General features: G+C 43.6%; 1 protein-coding gene across 2 annotated transcripts in view; it reads left to right on the forward strand.

Annotated features, from left to right (window-relative positions):
- mmel1 (membrane metallo-endopeptidase-like 1) overlaps positions 1–19,107 on the forward strand; it is a 108,455-nt gene extending 89,348 nt beyond the window's left edge. For both annotated transcript variants that reach the window (XM_041205783.1, XM_041205782.1), the window contains exons 16-23: positions 483–586; positions 5,483–5,541; positions 8,415–8,534; positions 9,378–9,511; positions 12,287–12,352; positions 13,648–13,743; positions 14,516–14,592; positions 18,106–19,107. In XM_041205783.1, the coding sequence (XP_041061717.1) occupies positions 483–586; positions 5,483–5,541; positions 8,415–8,534; positions 9,378–9,511; positions 12,287–12,352; positions 13,648–13,743; positions 14,516–14,592; positions 18,106–18,205 (756 nt within the window). In that variant the 3' untranslated portion in view covers positions 18,206–19,107. The remainder of the gene's footprint in view (positions 1–482; positions 587–5,482; positions 5,542–8,414; positions 8,535–9,377; positions 9,512–12,286; positions 12,353–13,647; positions 13,744–14,515; positions 14,593–18,105) is intronic.
- The last annotated feature ends 936 nt before the right edge of the window (positions 19,108–20,043 follow it).

The following is a 20,043-nucleotide window of genomic DNA, read 5'->3' on the forward strand; positions in this document are numbered from 1 at the left end:
TAATAAGATTACAAGATCATAGTGATTACAAGATAGTAATCTCAATAAGTGATTAAGGTAATGTCATAACTCAGGCAGTTTGAAACCATTATCCAAACAAAGAAGTGAGATCATCGACTTGTACCCATTCCAATACATCCATTATCTTTCATAATATACATACTAGAGTCACAAAAAGAGATTTATCCTGATTTTAATGCTTTCTTTATCTTGTTGCTGTCAATAGGTGTCATAGCAACCAACAAGTGCCAGTGTATTTCATGCAGTTTATGCACAAATGCATCACACTGAAGGATTAACAACTGTGACCAATTGTTTCAACAGTATGGAGTGGTAATCCACTGTATATTGGCAAAGCACTAGCACTGTCTTTACAGGTTATGCCAACTCTATCATTCACATCAGAGTTCAATCTTCAGGCTAATAGATGCGTGAACAGAAGTTGCAAACTGTAGCACTTATATTTGTTGTACTTTATCCAGCTAAACTTCAATGAAAACAAATACTTTGAAAATGTCCTTGAAAATCTGAAGGCAGCAGCGCAAAAAAGTCTTGGGAAACTACGGGAGCAAGTGGATCAGGATGTGTAAGTATCTAGTGAGTGGTAATCCTTGTATTCAAATCCTTCTATGGAGCCATCCTTCCCTATCTCTAAATTCCTTCAGTCTTACAGCTCTGAGATTTCTGCACTTCTCCATTCTGGCCTAGTGCACATCCCTGATTCCCTTCCCTCCACCATTAGTGAATGTAGCAACCTCCAAGTGCCTGTGCTCTAAGCTTTGGAATTCCCTCCCTAAGCCTATACATCTCCCCCATCCTCTCTCCTTTAAGATGCTCTTTAAAACATACCTCTCTCATCAAACTTTTGGTCAACTGCGCTAATATCTCTTTACATGGCACAGTTTCAAAGCTAGACAACACTCCTGTGAAGGGCCTTGAAGTGTTTTACTACATTAAAGATGGTATATACATCCTCATTGCAGCAGCAGACTGGTTCATAATCTGTATAATTACACAAATTTACCCCTGGGCTAATGGGTAAACGTACTGTCCGGTGTAGCACTAAGACGTACAGACAAAGTTTCAGGTTGTTTCCTAGTTTGCTCTTAGTTATTTGTTCCAGTTTGGACAGTGGTGGAAGTGTTAGAATTGGCCTTAATAAACGCGAGAGAAAGAAACAAACTGTGCCCATGCTGCTGATCACTATCCATTGACATTTGCTGGAATGTGTGGATGCATAAACGCTAGCTGATGGTAACATTGTGCTGGTCTGTAATTCCTCCTACAATTGCTTTGCCTGACAAGGCTATGATCTTGGCTCAGATATGAATGATAGGCAAGATACTGGTGAGCAAGCCCTGCCACAGGACGAATTTGCACCTTCAGGGGAAAACTGAAGTGGGATAAAGGAATCTTATCGTGCATTACAGCTATTAACACCCCTTTTTGAACTATGGGCCAGAATTTCACGGTCAGCGTGCAGGCTTAGCAGGAGTGGGTGGGGCCAGTCAGGAAGCCAACTGGCCCCCACAATCAGCTCCGCACCGCCATTTTACATGGACGGGCCAATTAAGGCCCGCCCAGTGTATGATGTGACAGCGGCAACGGGGAGAAGTGGCGGGGGCAGGAACTCAATGTCTGCTGGGTCCAATGGCGACCCAGCGGCCAATTCAAAAGCAGCCACGGCAGCCATGCCAAGGCTGCCAGTGAAGCAGATGCACCTCGTCATGGAGCTCGTTACTGGTGAGCACAGCAGGTCGGCGGGGCAGTTGGCCCCATGTTTTTCTGATGGGTGTCTCGCTGCCCTCCTGGAGGAGGTGGCAGCGTGCAGAGACACCCTTGTCCCCAGGGACTGGAGGAGGAGGCCTCCCCCACCTCATCAAAAATGCCTGGGAGGAGGTGGCATCCAACATGAGCTCTGATGATGTGGTGAGATGCACATGGGTGCAGTGCTGTAAGCGGGTTCAATGATCTCCTGCGATCAGGAAGGGCGAGTACCGTATCGGCATGGGTCACTTAGCACAGCAGTTAGGAGCAGCACCCCACCCCAAACCTCAGAGCTCTTAACAGTGTGAGTGGCAAATGTCAATGAGGCAGCATTTGGGAAAGGGGTGAGCCCTAGCTGCTTGGAACGAGCGTCTCGTGGCTCCAGGGTCACAAATCGGCTGAGCCCTGCGAGGTGTTCCTCAGGTGGGGTTGGCCAGGCTGCAATGGCAATGCAGGTACAGGGTGGACTAATCAACGCTCCTCTGTCCTTTCAGGAGAAGACAGCCCAAAACAATGCCGAGGGGTTGCGGACTGGCGGAGGACCGCCCCCCACCTTCTAATCCTAACTAGATATGAGCAGAAGGCCCTGGAGCTGGAGAGACACCATGCGCCTAGGTCAACTGGCTGCAGTGAGGTTGGGGTGCCACAGGGAGGCAAGAGTGTAATGCACTGGGGTCAGAATGTCTGTAATAGCAACCATTCCACTATAATCTCTATATTGATGTGAGCCTTGAACATGGAATCCCCATTTGATAATGGGAAGATGAAGGCACCCTGATCCGGGTGCCAGGCATGCACAGTAACAGTGTAATGACGTCAACTAATGACATGTCCTTGTTCTTCCTTTCAGACTCCCCAGCAGCCATCGGGTTGAGGAGCCTGAAGGCCCACTACTGACTTCAGAGGACAGCAACCATGGAAATGCACCTGCGCCACACCCTCTCAGCCAAGTAGGCACCAGAGCAGATGCCAGCACCTCGGTGGGCATTAGATCGGCAGCAGTATCTTGGTGCACAGCGGTGAGGGCACTTCACACTCGCTTGAGTTGCAGACGGAGGCAGAGAGTGCCCAGGTTGCCAGCAGTCGGAGGACTGCTGGGGACCAAGAACATGCTCAGTCAATAGCTGATGATGTGCCTCTGGAGTCATCCCTGAGGCAGCAGATGCTGGAAGTTCAGCAGGGTGTGCTGGAGGATCTGGTGGAGGAGATATATGAGGGAATATGTGCCATGGTGTCCGCTGTGGAGGAGTCCTTACGGAACACATTCAATGCAATGACCCTCATGGCCAAGCACAATGCTCCCTCCATGGAGAGCATGACAACTCTCATGGAGAGGCATCTCCAGGAGCTGAATCAGGGGTACTTGGGGATGTGCTCGGACCTGCTAGCCTTCACACCAGCAATGACCTCAGGTGGTCACTGTGGGAGATGGATTGGGCATCCAGTATTCCAGCTAGGTGCCTATCCATCAATGGTGCGCAGGGAGGTCCAAAGCGACCTCATGTTGGCGCAGGAGCTACTTGTCGTCTCTGCGGGCTCCTCTCAGGGTGCTGTGGACGATGGCAGCAGCTCCTCCGCCCCTCTGCCAGTGACCATGTTATCCAATGATGCTGTGGCGACTAGGGAAATGCCAGCTGTGGCACTGGCTGCTCCCTCCTAGGCGGGGCCAGCACAGGCTCCATGGGCCGAAGGACCCCCACTAAGGTCTTGATGACCAACAGGACAGCTGAGTGAGCAGGCTGTCTCCAATGCCAGTGTCAGTGAGGGGGGAGCACCTAGACGTAGCACCCGCAAGCGAAAATTTAAAGCACCTTAAGCACAACACAGGCTTATCACTGGTGATATTTTTTTCTCCCACATTTACATTAAATATTATTTGGTGTGATGGATAACACCTTTCAATTTAATTTGTATTATGTATGCCAGGCAGCACAGCATTAAATGTGTTTCTGTTCAACAAGCCACTGGGTGCTTCATTAGTTCTGCAGGTGCAGGGTAACCCATGATGTTATGAGTGACGCGGGGGAACCCAGCAATCGCTGCAAAGCCTCTGGCTCGCTCTGCCTGGCTGGCCTTGTCCATGTGGTATTGAATGAAAGTCAATGCACGACTGAACAGAGCGTCTGTCACCAGCTTGACACAACTGTGGACAGCTGATTGGCAGACTCCACACAGATCACCCACCGACCCCTGGAAAGAGCCAGAGACATAAAAGTTGAGGGCTACTGTGACCTTCAGCGCCACTGGCATTGGGGTGTCCATCCACACGGTCGGAGATGATCTCAGGGGCAATCATCTGACAGATGGGGGTCACCCTCTCCCTTGAGAGGCAGAGCCTCCTTCGGCATTGTACCTCAGGCATATTGAGGTAGCTGCATCGCCGCCTGTAAACCCTAGCAGCAGGTCTTCTGCGGTCCCTTCTGACTTGGGCTTCCTGTTGGCCCTGCGCCCCTTGTGCTTGCGCCTCTCCTCCCACAGGTCACTCACCTGGAGGCTGAAAAGGGGCACCTGGGCTCCTCCCCCTTCTGGCCCTCTCTTCCTCCTCAGAGGAAGTGCCTCCAGCAGAGACCACAATCCCCATTCCCAGGATAAGGGAAGGCTGTCTGATACTTGGAAGGCCCTAAGTGGTATGACTCTTCCGGAATCCTGAACTGAAGCCTCTTATTTCTGTCAAAGCAGCTCTGAAGCGCAGTGAAGATGTCCTGTTCACACAAGCAAGCAGCAGCAACTTACAAGCTAAAGTACAAACAACTCGCATCAGCAAACCCACCCACCCCTCTTATCCCGCCCGTGGATGAGGTTTTTGAAAATGTGGCCTGCCCGCCTGTCTGTTATGTCCATGCGATGCCCTGGAAATCGTACGGGCTACGTAAACTCCCCGACAGTTGGAGCCTCAAGGGCCTTAATTGGCCCGTTAATTAATGGCGGGCCCACTTCCATTTTCATTGCATGCCTGCCTAGCGAAATATCGCGAGGATGCGCAGAGACGTCAGGATGCACACCTGACATAAAATTCTGGCCATGGTGAAGGTACCAAGAATTATTGTACAGCTATACATAAGGACGCAAAAGGCCATTTGACTCATTATGTCTAATCTCTCCAATGTACTCCAACCAACTTGAGAAAGGCCTAATAAAATTTCCAAAAGGCTTCCTCTGAACATTCCTGCCATATACAAAATACGCTATCGCCATGTCCCCAAACTATATGATCATCTGCACCTATAACCGTAATTTCATTTCATGCCAAATAATCTTCCAACTTTATTTTGAACCAGCTTAGTGATAGACCCTGATGTCCAGTCATCCCACCCATTGCCAACATTGATAAAATAAATTCCTAATGAAACCTCAAGCGAGGCTGGAGTTTCTTAGCTTGAATCTTTGATCCTCTAGTCTTGCAAACTTAACCTACTTACCTCCATATCTTTAGTTTCTTTTATTATTTGAAAGACTTGAGCATCAAAGCTGCCTTATGATCAGGTATGCATGAGTGCAGGGAACATAGGTCAGAGGAGTTATAACTCTGGTTCCCTGCTCCCTCCTAGCATAGCTTCCCATTATCATTTTGAGCCATTATTACTTTGAACCATGTTCATTTTCAATCTTTTATGAGGCAAGTTTTTACATTATAAAGACAAGTAAAATATGCAGGTATTATAAAACCTGCTTGTTATATTTCTGATCTCATGCTACTATGTCTGCTTTATTTCAGATGGGTTATTGGAGCTGCAGTTATAAATGCTTTTTATTCACCTAATCAAAACCAAATAGGTATGTCACAATTATAAACACTGCCATAAAATGAATATTGGTTCCACTGTGGAAATAAATGTTTAAGGTTCCCCTTATTGTTAAGTTGTTTAAAGCTGTGACTAGCAAAGCCACATAGACAAAGAAGGTCTCAAGTTTATTGCTCATTGTGTGCTTTACTCAGCTGATCTCGACCAGATCAGTCGTAGTGGGTGCTACATGTGACTTCTACCTCCGAGTGTTGTGAAGGGGTAAATCAGCTAGGATCCCTGATCTTGATTAATATCCAGCAACCTCTGTTGCCTAGAATTACAGCTGCACAGTGCCCATTTTTAGGGCACTAAACAGGCTCCTAAGTTTTAAACATTTGCGGACAGGAAGCGCATGCTCATTACGAACATCAAGGACCCAAGCCTGACCCAGACATTAGGCCCTTTGTACATGCAAGTAAAGGGCCTAACATCTCTTTGAAGCCCTCTCTGTAATACCAGAATCACTAAGTAAAATTTTAAACTATGATTACGATTTGTAGAGCTGACACCACATTCAATGTACATAGGGCACTGCTTGCCACTGATCCCAGCCCCTCCCCAGCCTGATGATTAGGAACTCCTGACACAGTCACCCCCTCCCAGCCAGGTTTTTTACCTTCCATTCCTATTCATCATGCCCCCTTCCCGGTTCCCTTTAAACTCTCAGCTGATGGCTGTATCTGGCTTTGCAGCTATCTGATTTGTCATTCTTCTTTATTGGTGAACTGCCTTTGATCCATGATTGCCAACTCTGACGGAGAATATTGTAAGTCACAGAAAACTGATGGTGTGGCGCAAGTGGGTTCTAGGTTTATAAGTTAGCTGTACAAATCAAGAACATAAATACAAATCTTGCTCCACCTCCTCTTACTGCTTTTGATGTGCAATAATTGGCAGGGGTTGGTGGGGAGAGATACTGGAAACATCAGTGGGTGGTTGAGTCAGAAACTCTTGTAACATTTAAGTATTTAGATATTCACTTGCATTGCCATGACCCCCAGGGCTATGGGCCAAGTGCTGGAAAATGGGATTAGTGTAGTCAGATCTTAGTTGAGTGGCATGGACATGAATGGCCTCCTTCTGCGCTGTAAACATCTATGAGTCTATAAGAAAATCTCAATCTCAGCTGAGCTGCTCCTTACCCTCTGTATTCCTGTACACACCTGTAGCTAGCCGCAACTCTTACCTTTTACCTCAACTTCTGGTATTCCACTTGACAGGTCACATTACCATCTCCTCCCGCCAGCCCTCCCTCAGCCCCCACCCCACCTCTGGCTGCAGTGTCCCTGGGGAGCTGTAGTCTGCTTTCCACCCAGTTCCCCACTCTCTCCCATGTAGGGATAAAGAGACTACACTTCCCAGCCAACACTGCAGGACCCCTCTCCTTGGCTTGGGGGATGATGATGCTTGTAGATCAAACTGGCCCAACTCATTCAATGGCGTCAATTAAATATTGTTTTAAAATCTCATGGAAGGCTCTCTTTGGCCACTGGGAGATTAATGCTGGTTCCAGGAGACTTCTGGCAGTTCTGGGAGGGTTGGAAACCCAACTTTGATCCCCTATTAAATGTTTGCAGTTTACCGGCCCCTTGATAATGAGGCCAGAGGCCCAATATCAGGTGCTCCTCTGGCAAATCTATTCAGGCACAGGGATTGCTCCCAAAAATTGGCACAGTTGAATTTTTAGACTACTATGACAAGGGCAAGGACAAGATGGGTTTCAGCTAGCTACTTCTCATAGCTTGGAAGATTTGTAAATCCATAGTTACTGTACTTGGAGTTGTGTTCACAAAGGGTGGACCTGGTTTGAGTGAATCCATATTAACTTAGATTTGTATTGACTTGAGTTTGCATAAAGCTATGTTCATACTTATTAGAGACTGAACTGAGTTGAGTTTGGATTTGGTTAGACTCCTATCGAATCATATTTCATATTGAATTGACTTAATTTCAGATGAGCTCACTGAGTTGCATCAGGTTTGCAGATACATTAAAATGCCCTTTGTTCAGTTGTTCTTCATAGAGATCTGAGTTCACATCTTGTTGGGGTACCATTAGATTAGGTTCACATTGATCCTACATTGAATTAGAGTCAGAGAGCACAGACACAGCCATTTAGCCCATTGTGCCGGTGCCAGCTCTTCCAATTAACTACTTAACTAGTCAATTTTCCTGCCATTTACCCCTTGAAAAATTTTTATCCCCCCACTACCAATCAATCATTGGGGGCTAATATCAAATCCCATTATGGGTCAAAGTCTTTAAGTGGAGCTTGAACCAACAATCTTGTGTCTCAGAAATGAGAATGCTACCAATCAGCCAAGGCTGACACTTGACACTATATTAGGTAGAATCATAAAATGATGCAGCACAGATGGTGGTCACTTAGCCATTTGCTTGTGTCAGCTCTTTAAAAAGGCTATCCAATTATGCCCATGCTCCTGATCTTTCCCCATAGCCATGGAACTGTTTTCCTTTTCAAGTATTTACCAACTCCCTTTTGCAAGTTACCACTGAATCTGCTTCCACCATCTTTTTAGGTGGTGCATTCCAGATGATAGCAACTTGCTGTGCAAAAAGAAAAATCTCCTCATTTCTCTGCTGGTCTATTTGTCCATTACCTTCACTGTGTGCTCTGGTTACTGACCCTCCTGCCAGTGGAAACAGTTTCTTCCTACTTACTCTATTAAAACTAGTCCAGAATGAAGCACAAACTGAATTGAATTTTCTTTCTCATGTTTACGTTATTCCACTTTATTTTTTTCTTTATTTCATATATTTTTACTACATCTTGTATTTTACAAAAGCACTTCTCAGGAGTTTTGCATGTCAATACTTGACCAGGTTATTTGTTTCCTGCAGTATTTCCAGCCGGGATTCTACAGCCCCCGTTCTTCAGTAAACACCAGCTTCAAGCACTAAACTTTGGAGGAATTGGCATGGTGATCGGCCATGAAATAACACATGGATTTGATGACAATGGTGGGCATGAACAGACTGGTTATCTGATTGTGGTATAGGTTCAAAGACATCACTGATGTGGCACTCAGCTACTTGTCCATGATGCTGCATTGCATCTCTTATCCTGACATTAAAGCATGCAACTGAGTTTTAAGAATAAAATTGCCAGCCTGACTCCCAAGCTTCTGAAATTAGGTGATTCAGAGACTGGTAGTCTTGCCCCTGTGGCTGGCGCCACACCCTCTGACCTTTTGATAGGTTGCAGGTTGAGAGGTGTGGTCTGAGTTGACCTGATTTAAGTGGACAGATTTTTTGAATATGTTTTCCCAAGGAGCTCCTTGCATACTGACTGTCCTACATACCAGGAAATAGCTAATACCCGATAATTTCCTGATAATTGCAGTTGACGGACAAGGCTCCGCACTGGAAAAATCACCCTCTTAATCTGAAAGTAGAGAACCAACAAGGACAGAAGAAAAATTCTTCATTTATAATGTCTCCCAGTCTTTTGCACGGACATTTTGTAATTCACTAAAGCATTGAAATATCCTTCAGGATGAAACCATTATCCATAATCTCAATCATACACCAGACTGTTCACAGGACAAAACATCCAGCGAAGCATTCCTTTGACACAGCTTTTTTTTGTTTATTGCATTTTGTTTTAATGTTTTTGTTGTTTTTAAATTAGCTTCACTGCTGTGTCCAGGATTATTGCTGTAACATGCATGCACAACCAATATTTGCAGACATAGGATTATCTGCCAATTTACATTGTCCATTACACCTCATAAGAGCCTTCATTTTAATTTGGCTCTCATTTCAATAAAAAAAACTGTCTTCATCACATTTTGTCATCTCCAGGAAGAAATTACGATAAAGATGGCAACTTGTATGACTGGTGGAGCAATTTCTCAGCCACGCATTTCAATGACCAATCCCGTTGCATGGCACATCAGTATGGAAACTACACATGGGATTTAGCTGGTGGACAGAACGTGAGTACTGTATCCTCGCTCTACTTTTCATTCTTTCTCAAGTGAGAGCAAAGAGCAATAAATGTGGTGGAATTCCTATTTAGCTGAGAGATGGGGCAGTGTTCCTAGTCAGTCAGTAGTGGTGAGAAATACCAAAACAGGTAAACTATTCACTTACCTCACTGCTGTTTGTGGAACCTTGTTATATGTAAATTAGCTTCTACACCCCCTTATCTTGCAGCAGTAATTGCACTACAAAATAAATTGATTGGCTACAAGGTGCTTTTTGGCCATCCTGTGGATGAGAAAGGCACTATATGGATGAAAGTTTTGCTTTTCTTTCATCTTTCCAGTCAACGGTGACTTTCTCACTTTTGTCAAGAATTTTCCTTAGACCTTTTTGAGAAAAAAATTCCCCTCTCTTCTTAACCTTTTTCTGTTTCATCCATACACCCTTTCTATGTTTTAAAATATGGGCTATGTCTTTGTATAGTCAATAAATTCACTGCTGGAGAAAACTGGCTGCCCACTGAATATTGCTGAATGTGATCTCCTCTTTCCATAATAAAGTGATAGGTAAGGTTAACTATGACGGAGCAACATCGGAACCCTTTGAGATCCGAAGTGGGGCCAAATACGGTTGTGCTCTGGTGCTGACTCTTTGGCATATTCTTCTCTTTACTTTTTTTTTATTCATTCAGGGGATGTGGGTGTCGCTGGCTAGACCAGCATTTATTGCCTATCCCTAATTGTCCTTGAGGAGGTGGTAGTGAGCTGCCTTCTTGAACTGCTGCAGTCCATGTGGTGTAGGTACACCCACAGTGCTGTTAGGGAGGGAGTTCCAGAATTTTGACCCAGCGACACTGAAGGAATGGCGATATATTTCCAAGTCAGGATGGTGAGTGGCCTGGAGGGGAACTTCCAGGTGGTGGTGTTCCCATCTATCTGCTGCCCTTGTCCTTCTAGATGGTAGTGGTTGTGGGTTTGGAAAATGCTGTATAAGGAGCCTTGGTGAGTTTCTGCAGTGCATCTTGTAGATGGTACACATTGCTGCCACTGTTCATTAGTGATGGAGGGAGTGAATGTTTGCAGATGGGGTGCCAATCAAGACGGGCTACTTTGTCCTGGATGGTGTCAAGCTTCCTGAGTGTTGTTGGAGCTGCACTCATCCAGGCTACTGTCATATGCCTTCAGGTCATCAACAGAGGGTATCAACTTACATACAGGAACTGACAGAAAGTTATTCAACCTTGCCCACCTAAGATCCAAGACAAAGGTGTGCCAAGTCTTCATCAGACTGTTGCTCTATGGTGATGATGTCGCACTGAGGAACACCTTCAGCAGCAAGTGGAAAGACTCTTTCATGCCTATAAAGGGTTTAGCTTGACCATCAGCATCTGGAAGACAAATGTCATGGTCCAGAGAAGTTGCCGTATCACCATCTGTCAGCATTCAGGTTACACTAGAGTTGTTGGGAGCTTCATATATCTCGGCTCCACAATCACCAGCGATCTGTCATTTGATGCTGAAATCAACACTCACATCACAAAACTGTTATGTCCAAGCTGAGTAAGTGTGTGTAGGACAAAAGCTACCTGACTGAAAACACCAAACTGTTGAGTCGACCAAGCCTGCGTCCTCAGTGCATTCCTCTACAGTGGCGAGACCTGGACAACAAATGCTAGGCAGGTGAAAAGGCTGAACAGTTTTCACCTTCACTGTCTCGGACGTCTCCTTGGCATCTCTTGGCAGGACAAAGTCACCAATCCGGGTCCTGGAGCATGCTAATTCCATCAGAAGACACTCATTGCTAAGCCAACTACGTCTGCACTGGCTTGGCCACGTTCATCAGACGGATGATGGCCGTATATCCAAAGAGCTTCTGTACAGTGAACTGGCCACTGGATCACGTCTTCCTGGAGGCGTCCAGACTTGTGCTACAAGGATGCTGGCAGTGAGATATGAAGAAGGCCGATATTGACACAGACAACTGGGAGACAGTCACTGATGGCCATGACCTTTGGTGACTAACTGTTTGGAAGGGCATTGGAAGGGGTGAGCAGAAATGAGAAGTTCAGCCGACCAAGAGGGCCCAGAGAAAACAGAGACCAGCGAATTGTGTAGCTTCTCAGGCTGTCTTCCTCTACAGCAAATGTGACAGAGACTTCCATACCAGAGTGGGGATCCTGAGCCACACCAAGCAATGATTAACACAGAGTTGACCAATGCAACGTAAACCATCATCCTCTGAGATGTAAGGCTGCCATAGGAATTGACTGTCCTTCTATCACCAACTCCCTCTCCCTTCGAATGCCCTGGTGCAGATCTATCAATTCTCATTTATTTTCTAAGTCTCATGTTACATTCGCTCACAACCGAGCAAGCAAAAACAGGATCAGGTGACACTTGTTGTGTTCAGATTATATTGTCATGTCTGCTGCTTTAACGTATATTTATTTATTTTAATTTTTAAATTAATGTTTATTTTAAACAAGCTAGTACCTCCATTCAAAGTATTAGCCAAAGGAAAGTCATGTAGATGTGCATTGTTTGTCCTCTATCATTGACATCAGTCATTCCTCACTTCACCAGTCGCACTATTTTTGATCATGAACCTAACTCCTTTCAGTTCCCTGATCTGGAGAACGATGATGTGCATGTCTTTCAGAGACAAATAATTGAAGACAGAATTCAAGATATCCCATTTTTTTTTTTGCCCCAGCTGCCTGTAACAGTTTGTTTTCCAATGTGTGGCATGCAATGTTTCATTTCATTCTGGAGTTTCTTTTGACACAGGTGAGCGGGATCAGTACTTTGGGTGAAAATATCGCAGACAATGGAGGTGTCAGACAGGCATACAAGGTACAGCACGGAAATCTGCCAGTCGTACTTCAGATTCACAAGTCAGTGATATTCTACAGAAAAATATATCCCACCAATAGAAATAATGGACAGAAAAAGCACTCCTGTGACTGCCATTCCCCATTGGCAATACCAGATCACAGAATTATGGCTAGTCCTGTTTAAGATAATCGTTAAATCCTGTGCTTGATTGAGTTTGCATTATCAAGTACTAACAAGTATTATCATGTTTGTTGCATTGGATGTTTGCAGTATCATAGAATGATACAATGCTGATGGAGCCCATTCGGCCCATTGTACCCATGCCGTCTCTTTGAAAGAGCCATACAATCAGTCCCACTGTCCTGCTCATTTCCCATAGTCCTGCAAGTTTTTCCCCTTCAAGTAGTTATCCAATTCCCTTTTGAAACTTACTATTGAATTTGCTTCCACTACCCCAGTACCATACCAACTACAAAGAACTCCAACTCTTCACTGAGCTAGTTCATTTCAGCCAGAGTAAATAAGGACATTCTACATAAATGAAAGCAAAAAACTGTGGATGCTGGAAATCCAAAATAAAAATAAAAATACCTGGAAAAACTCAGCAGGTCTGACAGCATCTGCGGAGAGGAACACGTTCTGTCGAAGAGTCATACAGACTCAAAACATTAACTGTGTTCCTCTCCACAGATGCTGTCAGACCTGTTGAGTTTTTCCAGGTATTTTTATTTTTGTTAAGGACATTCTACAATTCATCTCACCATGTGTCAGCTAAGGTTAAAAGAAAATCAGTCAGGATGCCCTGAATGCCATCCAGTCTTTTTGAATAGTGGGTGAGAACAGTATCACTGTCGGTTGTGATACAAACTCCACCCAACTCCCTCTGGTCAGGTAGCCTGCCACTATTTACTGTCTATTCACACATTTGGACATTGTACTGCACAGATGCCAGCACCATGGAACTGCATGCTAGCACAAATCAACAGCTTCAGGAGAGGGGAGGCAACTAAATGCAAAAAGATTTTTTTAAAAAAAAGAAATTATAATGAAAGTAGTTCAACTGCTTGCTGTAGTAACCACGGGATTTAAAAAATATATATATATTCATTCATGGGATGTCATTTTCTGGCTGGGCCAGCATTTATTGTCCATCCCTAGTTGCCCTTGAGAAGGTGCTGGTGAGCTGCAGATTAGGGTCACAGCTTGGGAGGGCAATTTGACAAGACGTTGTACATAGAAGAATATTTTTTCTTCCAATTTCCCATTGAGTCAATTTGGATTTGGTTTTATTGCCTGCACCATGTATTTTCCAGGCCTATTTAAAATGGGTGAAGAAAGAAGGTGAAGAAGTGAAACTGCCCGGCTTGGATCTGACACACAAACAACTTTTCTTCCTTAACTTTGCACAGGTAATACAGGGACAGTCCTACAGTGCGTGATCATGCAGAATGGGGCACGAGGGCAAAGGAATGGGATATCCTCTTATATATAGTGCAGGAGTAGGGTAAAGTGAAGGGACTTTAAGAAAAGATTCTTACCTTGGCCATCACTTTACTGTGCTATGATACAGTGGGGAATATTGAAGTAATTTTTGGATTTCTTACTAAGTCCTTCATTTTATACATAATCGGGTAATGTTGAACCTAGTTAAGTAGACCTCCAAGTATCTCAACCAGGTATGAGCTTATCTCATCCAAGCTGATTGATCCTAGGGATCCAAAAGCAGGCCTGAACCAAATCCATTTCTAAGTCAGTGAAAATTTCAACGCTGGATTGACCTGATATTTAAGGACTGATTCTCCCATTTTCTCCTGCTGTTAGGGGAACCTCGCTCATTGACAGTGGGTTGGGTCGGGAGCTGAGCACCCATGATGTCAAATATATGTGGCCTAAGGTTGAAGCTCCCGGCTTACTGTCAATTACCGAGGTTCCCCCAATAACAGCACAAAACTTGGAACATTATTTTTAATCCAAATACAAACCTATCTCCTTCAAGCAACCAAGAATTTCTGCTGAGATAACTTGTCAGGATAGCATATTCATCTCATTTCCTGGTTGATATAAAGCTGCAATTAGGTTTGCAAGGAAAATCGTTTGTTCGGTCCATTTGATTACATATTTATGTATACAAACTGCTGCTGCCTTTTCAGCCTCTGTTTGACAATTATTTATATTTTCTAGGTATGGTGTGGGTCATATCGGCCTGAGTATGCCAGTCAATCAATTAAAACCGATGTTCACAGCCCACTGAAGTTCAGGTATATGACTATTGTCCATACAGTGTAATCATGGGATTCATGTTGGACATTGACAATGTAATGTGGAATTTAACCAATTTTTAAAAAATCTTTTTTTACCTTTTACTTCAGCCACAAAGAGAAAATGCTGCCTGGTATCTATGCACATCAGCTTACTGGGGCACTGAACATATTTAATACAGTTATTACCTGACTGAGGGAAGAATAGTATCTGTTTCTTTTCTTCCACCTTTGAACAGCAATCTCTGTTCTTGCAGCATAACCTTTCTCCTCTTCTTACTCCTGGGCTTGTTTGAACTCAAACTCAAACTAATAACTGGATATAGTATGAGCATTGGGTAGCTTTACTGCATGGCCACTAATCACCCGAGAGATCAGCAGAAACTGTGGACATGCAGGTTAAACAGATATTGTGGGTGCAGGTCCACTAGAAATTCAGTAAGAATGTGGACTGCTGCCCACCAGGAATTATTTCCCCATTCTGAAATGGTTCACTTTAATTTAAAGGGCACGGTGCCTCTTTTTTTTTTTAAAGAGGCATAACCTAATAGAGGATTTTGAAATTAGGAAGGGGTTTGACAGGGTAGACATAGAAACTATAGAAAAGTTACAGCACAGAAGGAGGCCATTCGGCCCATCTTGTACATGCCAGCCCAAGGACACCCAGGTGCCCTTCCTAATCCCACCTTCCTGCACCTGGCCCATAGCCCTGCAGCTTACAGCACTTAAGGTACAGATCCAGATACTTTTTAAAAGAGTTTAGAGTTTCTGCCTCTACCGCCAACTTGAGCAGCGAATTCCAGACATCCACTACCCTCATAGTGAAGATGTTTCCACTTATAGTCCCTAGTTTTAGATTACCCCATAAGTATAATATAAAAGCTAATACATCAAATTGGAATTCAGAAGAGACCTATTGACCCAGAGACTGGAGAGAATTTAGAACATGCAACCAAAGGGATTAGTAGAGGTGAATAATATTGATGCATTTAATGGAGCACTAGATAAGCATTTGAAGGAGAAAGGAGTAAGTTGAAGTAGGATGGGAGAAGGTTCATGTGGTACATAAATACTGCCAGTTGGACCGAATGGCTTATTTCTGTACGGTATATTCATTGAGATGTAATGGCCAGGTGATGCCAAGCTTGAGTTTTCACAGCTTGCAGATTGAGGGAATCTGTTCAACAGAGCTTGAACTCACAATCTCTGGAGATGGCAGAGGCTGGTAATGCTAATGCTAAACAAAAATAAGCCCATGGGATAACCCAGTATGCTGGATAGGAACATAGGAGCAAGAGTAGGCTATTCAGCTCCTGGAGCCTGTCCATCATTCAACTAGATCATGGCTGATCTTCCACCTCCAATGCCATTTTTCCCACACTATCCCCATATCCCTTGATTCACTGTCACTGTCATTAGAATCTAGAAATGTATCGATCTCTGTCTTGAACGTACTCATTGAATGAGATTCCACAGCCCTCCGAGGTAGAGAATTCCAAAGATTCACTACCCTCTGAGTGAAGAAATCTCCCCTCATCTCAGACCTAAAAGGCCTGCCCCTTATTCTGAGACAGTGTTCCCTGGTTTTAGACTCCCAAGCCTGAGGAAACATCCTTCCTTCATCTACCCTGTCTAGCCCCTTAAGGACTTTGTAAATTTCAATGAGGTCACCTCTCATTCTTCTAAACTCTAGAGAATACAGGCCCAGTCTCCTCAATCTCCCCTCATAGGACAATCCCACCATTCCAGGAACTAGTATGGTGAACCTTCACTGCACTCCCTCTATGGCAAGTATACTCTTCCTTAGGTAATGGGACAAAAGCTGTACACACTACTCCAAGTGTGGCCTAATCAAGATTCTACACAATTGAAGCAGAATATCATTACTCCTGTACTCAAGACCTCTTGCAATAAAGGCCAGTATATCATTTGCCTTCCTAATTGCTTGGTGCACCTGCATGTTAGCTTTCAGTGACTTACAAACAAGGAAACCCCAGGTCCCCTTGGACATCAACACTTCCCAATCTCTCACCATTTAAGAAATACCCTGCACTGCCATTTCTCCTACCAAACTTATCCACATTATATTCCTCCTGCCATATTCTTGCCACTCAGCCTGTCCACATCCCCTTGAATGCTTTTTGCAGCATCCTCACACCACACATTCCCACCTAGTTTTCTGTCATCTGCAAACTTAAATATGTTTTATTTGGTTTTTTGTACCTTCCTCAGTGAAGGCAGACACAAATTATTTGGCTTCTCTGCCAATTCCCTATTCCCATTATAAATTCTCCTGTCTCTGCCTGTAATGGACCCACATTTGTCTTTGCTCATCAATTCTTTTTTACATACCTATAGAAGCTTTTACAGTCTGTTTTCATGTCTCTTGCCAGTTTGCTTTCATATTTTATTCTCCCTTTCTTTATCAGTTTCTTGATCCTCCTTTGCTGAATTTTAAAATGCTCCCAATCCTCAGGCTTACTACTTTTTAGGCAACTTTATAAGCCTCTTATGATTTCATACAATCTTTAACTTCCTTTGTTAGCCACAGTTGACTCACTTTCATGTGTTTTTGTGCCTTAAAATTGTATATTTGTTGCAAACCATGTATTAATTCTTTAAACACTAGCCATTGTCTGTGTGCTGTCATACCTTTTAATGTATTTTCCCAATTCACCACAGCCCACTTGCCCCCTCTTCCTTCGATACATTTGTAGTGACTTTGTGAGCTGGTTCATAATGTAGAATTTGATCAATTTACAATCACAATGAATCTCTGTTGTAGATGTAAACAGTACTGCTGCTTAGTACCAATCTACTGGCCTTGAGATGCATTTTATCACTTGCTGATGATCTGCTGGGAAGTGCCACATATGACGGCTTTGTTATTTCCTGTGAGAAAAAGAGCATAATTCAAAGACAATCTCCTCCCACCAGAAGCATAATTCCTGTTATAGCTTTACATTGGTTGTTTTCCCAAAAACAGCGATGTGCAAAATGTCACCATTACATCAATACCCATTTGTGGAAATCATGAATTATCGCCTTCCCGTTGCTTTTCCTACCTTGGTTCACTGCAGCACTCTTGCTTCTTTGTCAGAAGGCTACTGATTAAAGTTTCACTTGAGACTTGAACACACATCTAGGCTGACACTCCAGTGCTGTGCTGAGGAAGTGCTGCACTGTTAGAGGTGTCACTTTTCTGATGAGATGTTAAAAATCTGTCCACACTCTCGGGTGGATGTAAAAGATCTCACCTATTTCTAAGAGGAGCTGGAGAATTCTCTCTGGTGACCTGGCCAATGTTTATCCTTCAATGAGTATCAGATTATCTGGTCAATTATCACATTCCTGTTTGTGGCAACTTGCTGTGCTCAACTATTTTACATATGTTACAAATAAGATGTCATACTTCAAAAGTTCTTAATTGGCTGTATGGTATTTTGAGAACTCCTGAGGCTATGAAAGGTGCTGTGCAAGTGCAAATTCTTTTCTCTTCTTCCCTTTGTGCAGAGTCATCGGTTCCCTCCAGAACTTTGAAGCCTTTGCTGAGGCCTTCCAGTGTAAAAGAGGCAATGCAATGCACCCAGCCAAGAAATGTCGAGTGTGGTAACCAAAGACCAACAGCACTGTTAATTCACACATCAAAACCTTCTACGTCGTTGGATTACATGAATGCTGGCAGAAGCCAATAGATGTGCCTAATAATCCTTCAATCAATCACAGTCCAAGGTTATTGCTCTCGTTCTCTGCTGCTCCATGTGTTGGCAAACAGAGGGGATAATTAGCGGGGAATTGGTTTTTAGGCTGTTTAAGCAAGTCCTTTAAACACTGACTGTTTTATACCTTAACATGACTGTTAACTAATATTTGCATTCAGTAATAACATCAAGGTGCTTTAGCCTGCTAAATGTTCCTTGTTCGAGAAGAGACAGCTATGTTCATGAGTTGTAGTTCCAGGAGTTTACACAAATTGCAAACTCTAATAATTTGGTTTAAGAACAGAGCCACCATTTTGCAGAAGGTACGGGAAGATTAGCTGGGGCTATTGTTACACACTAACTCAGTCTGTCTCAAGAGCAAGACTTAATGAATGTCCAATTTCTGCATGCCAAGGCTATGACTTGTTAAAATGATGTGTCCCAGTTGCTTATAACTGTTTCAACTACTTTATTTCCCAAAGTACTCATAGCTCAAGGCATACTATGTGTCATTTTGGTGTTAATATTTCATAAGAAAATTTCTCCAGTGCTGCTCTATAATATAAATTTCAATAAGTGGTATTTGAAAACCTTTTTATAGCCTTCAGTTCAATGTGCTTTAGTCAAAGTATGAAGTCCTTCACTAGCTGCACCTTATTTGTAATATATTTAAACATATATATCTATGATTTATACTGTATTGTTTATATCCAGAAAATTGTTTGGCAAATTGTCTTTTATTGCTGTACTTAATCTTGATGCATTGTGTCAATTTTAATATGTTCCTGTTCTGTCAATATTTTCAGATAAATACTTTGACCATTATACATTGTTGCTGCTTTTTATGAGGAGTTGAGCCAGGTTAAAATAGGTTTCTGTGGACTTCCTATGATTGCACAGAGGTAAAGGCATGAGTCAGGATTATCTTCCGCTCTGGCTTCAGTTTAGCAGCAGTACTTTGCTGGGCAGTGATGAAGGATTTGGCAGCATACTTGCATACTGTCTGCTGTCACTACAGTTCCAGAAGTGACTGACTCTTAACTTCTATCTCAAGTGGCCGAGCAAGCCACTAAGTTGTAACAAGGGATGGAGTATCAATGCCAACCTGCATCCTGAGAATGAATTTAAAAAAAAAAAGGCACCAAATGCCCAAAATGCTCACCTAACTATGGGCAGCCATGTTTAATTGAGGCAATAATGACAGGGTATTTTTCAACTTTTCGTTATCACCTCGACAACACTGGATGCTACATACAGCAGTCCAGAAAGAGCACCCAGTGCTGGCAGCAGAGGCACAAAGCGAGCTAACAGGCCAAAGCATGATTGGTAATCAATGATGCCTGCAGCAGTTGAATAGCCTACTATCACTCACAGTCTGGACTCAACCCAATGGGCAAGGAATCAACACCTTCAAAGAGGGAAACTTGCCCTATTGACTCCTAATTGTCTGACGTCCCCTAATTTTTTTGAAACCTTCACCTGTGTGAGCAATTTGTCTTGTCCTCACTTATCAGTCCCCTTGCATTTTAGAATTTTTTATAAAGCACAATTGACATTTTTCTCTCTGACTATATGGCCCTACCATTTCTGGCTGAGATCAACCAACTTGGTAAAGATCAGGAGTTGACCCTTTAGGCCTCCCAGACATGTATTAAACGATCTGGACAGGGCACTTCCAAATTGTGTCAACAGAGATTTGCAAAAAATAACACTATGAGAACATTCATCCTGTGGAAGGACTTATACAGTG

The sequence above is a fragment of the Carcharodon carcharias genome, chromosome 15, assembly GCF_017639515.1.
Source record: "Carcharodon carcharias isolate sCarCar2 chromosome 15, sCarCar2.pri, whole genome shotgun sequence".
Lineage (NCBI taxonomy): Eukaryota > Metazoa > Chordata > Chondrichthyes > Lamniformes > Lamnidae > Carcharodon > Carcharodon carcharias.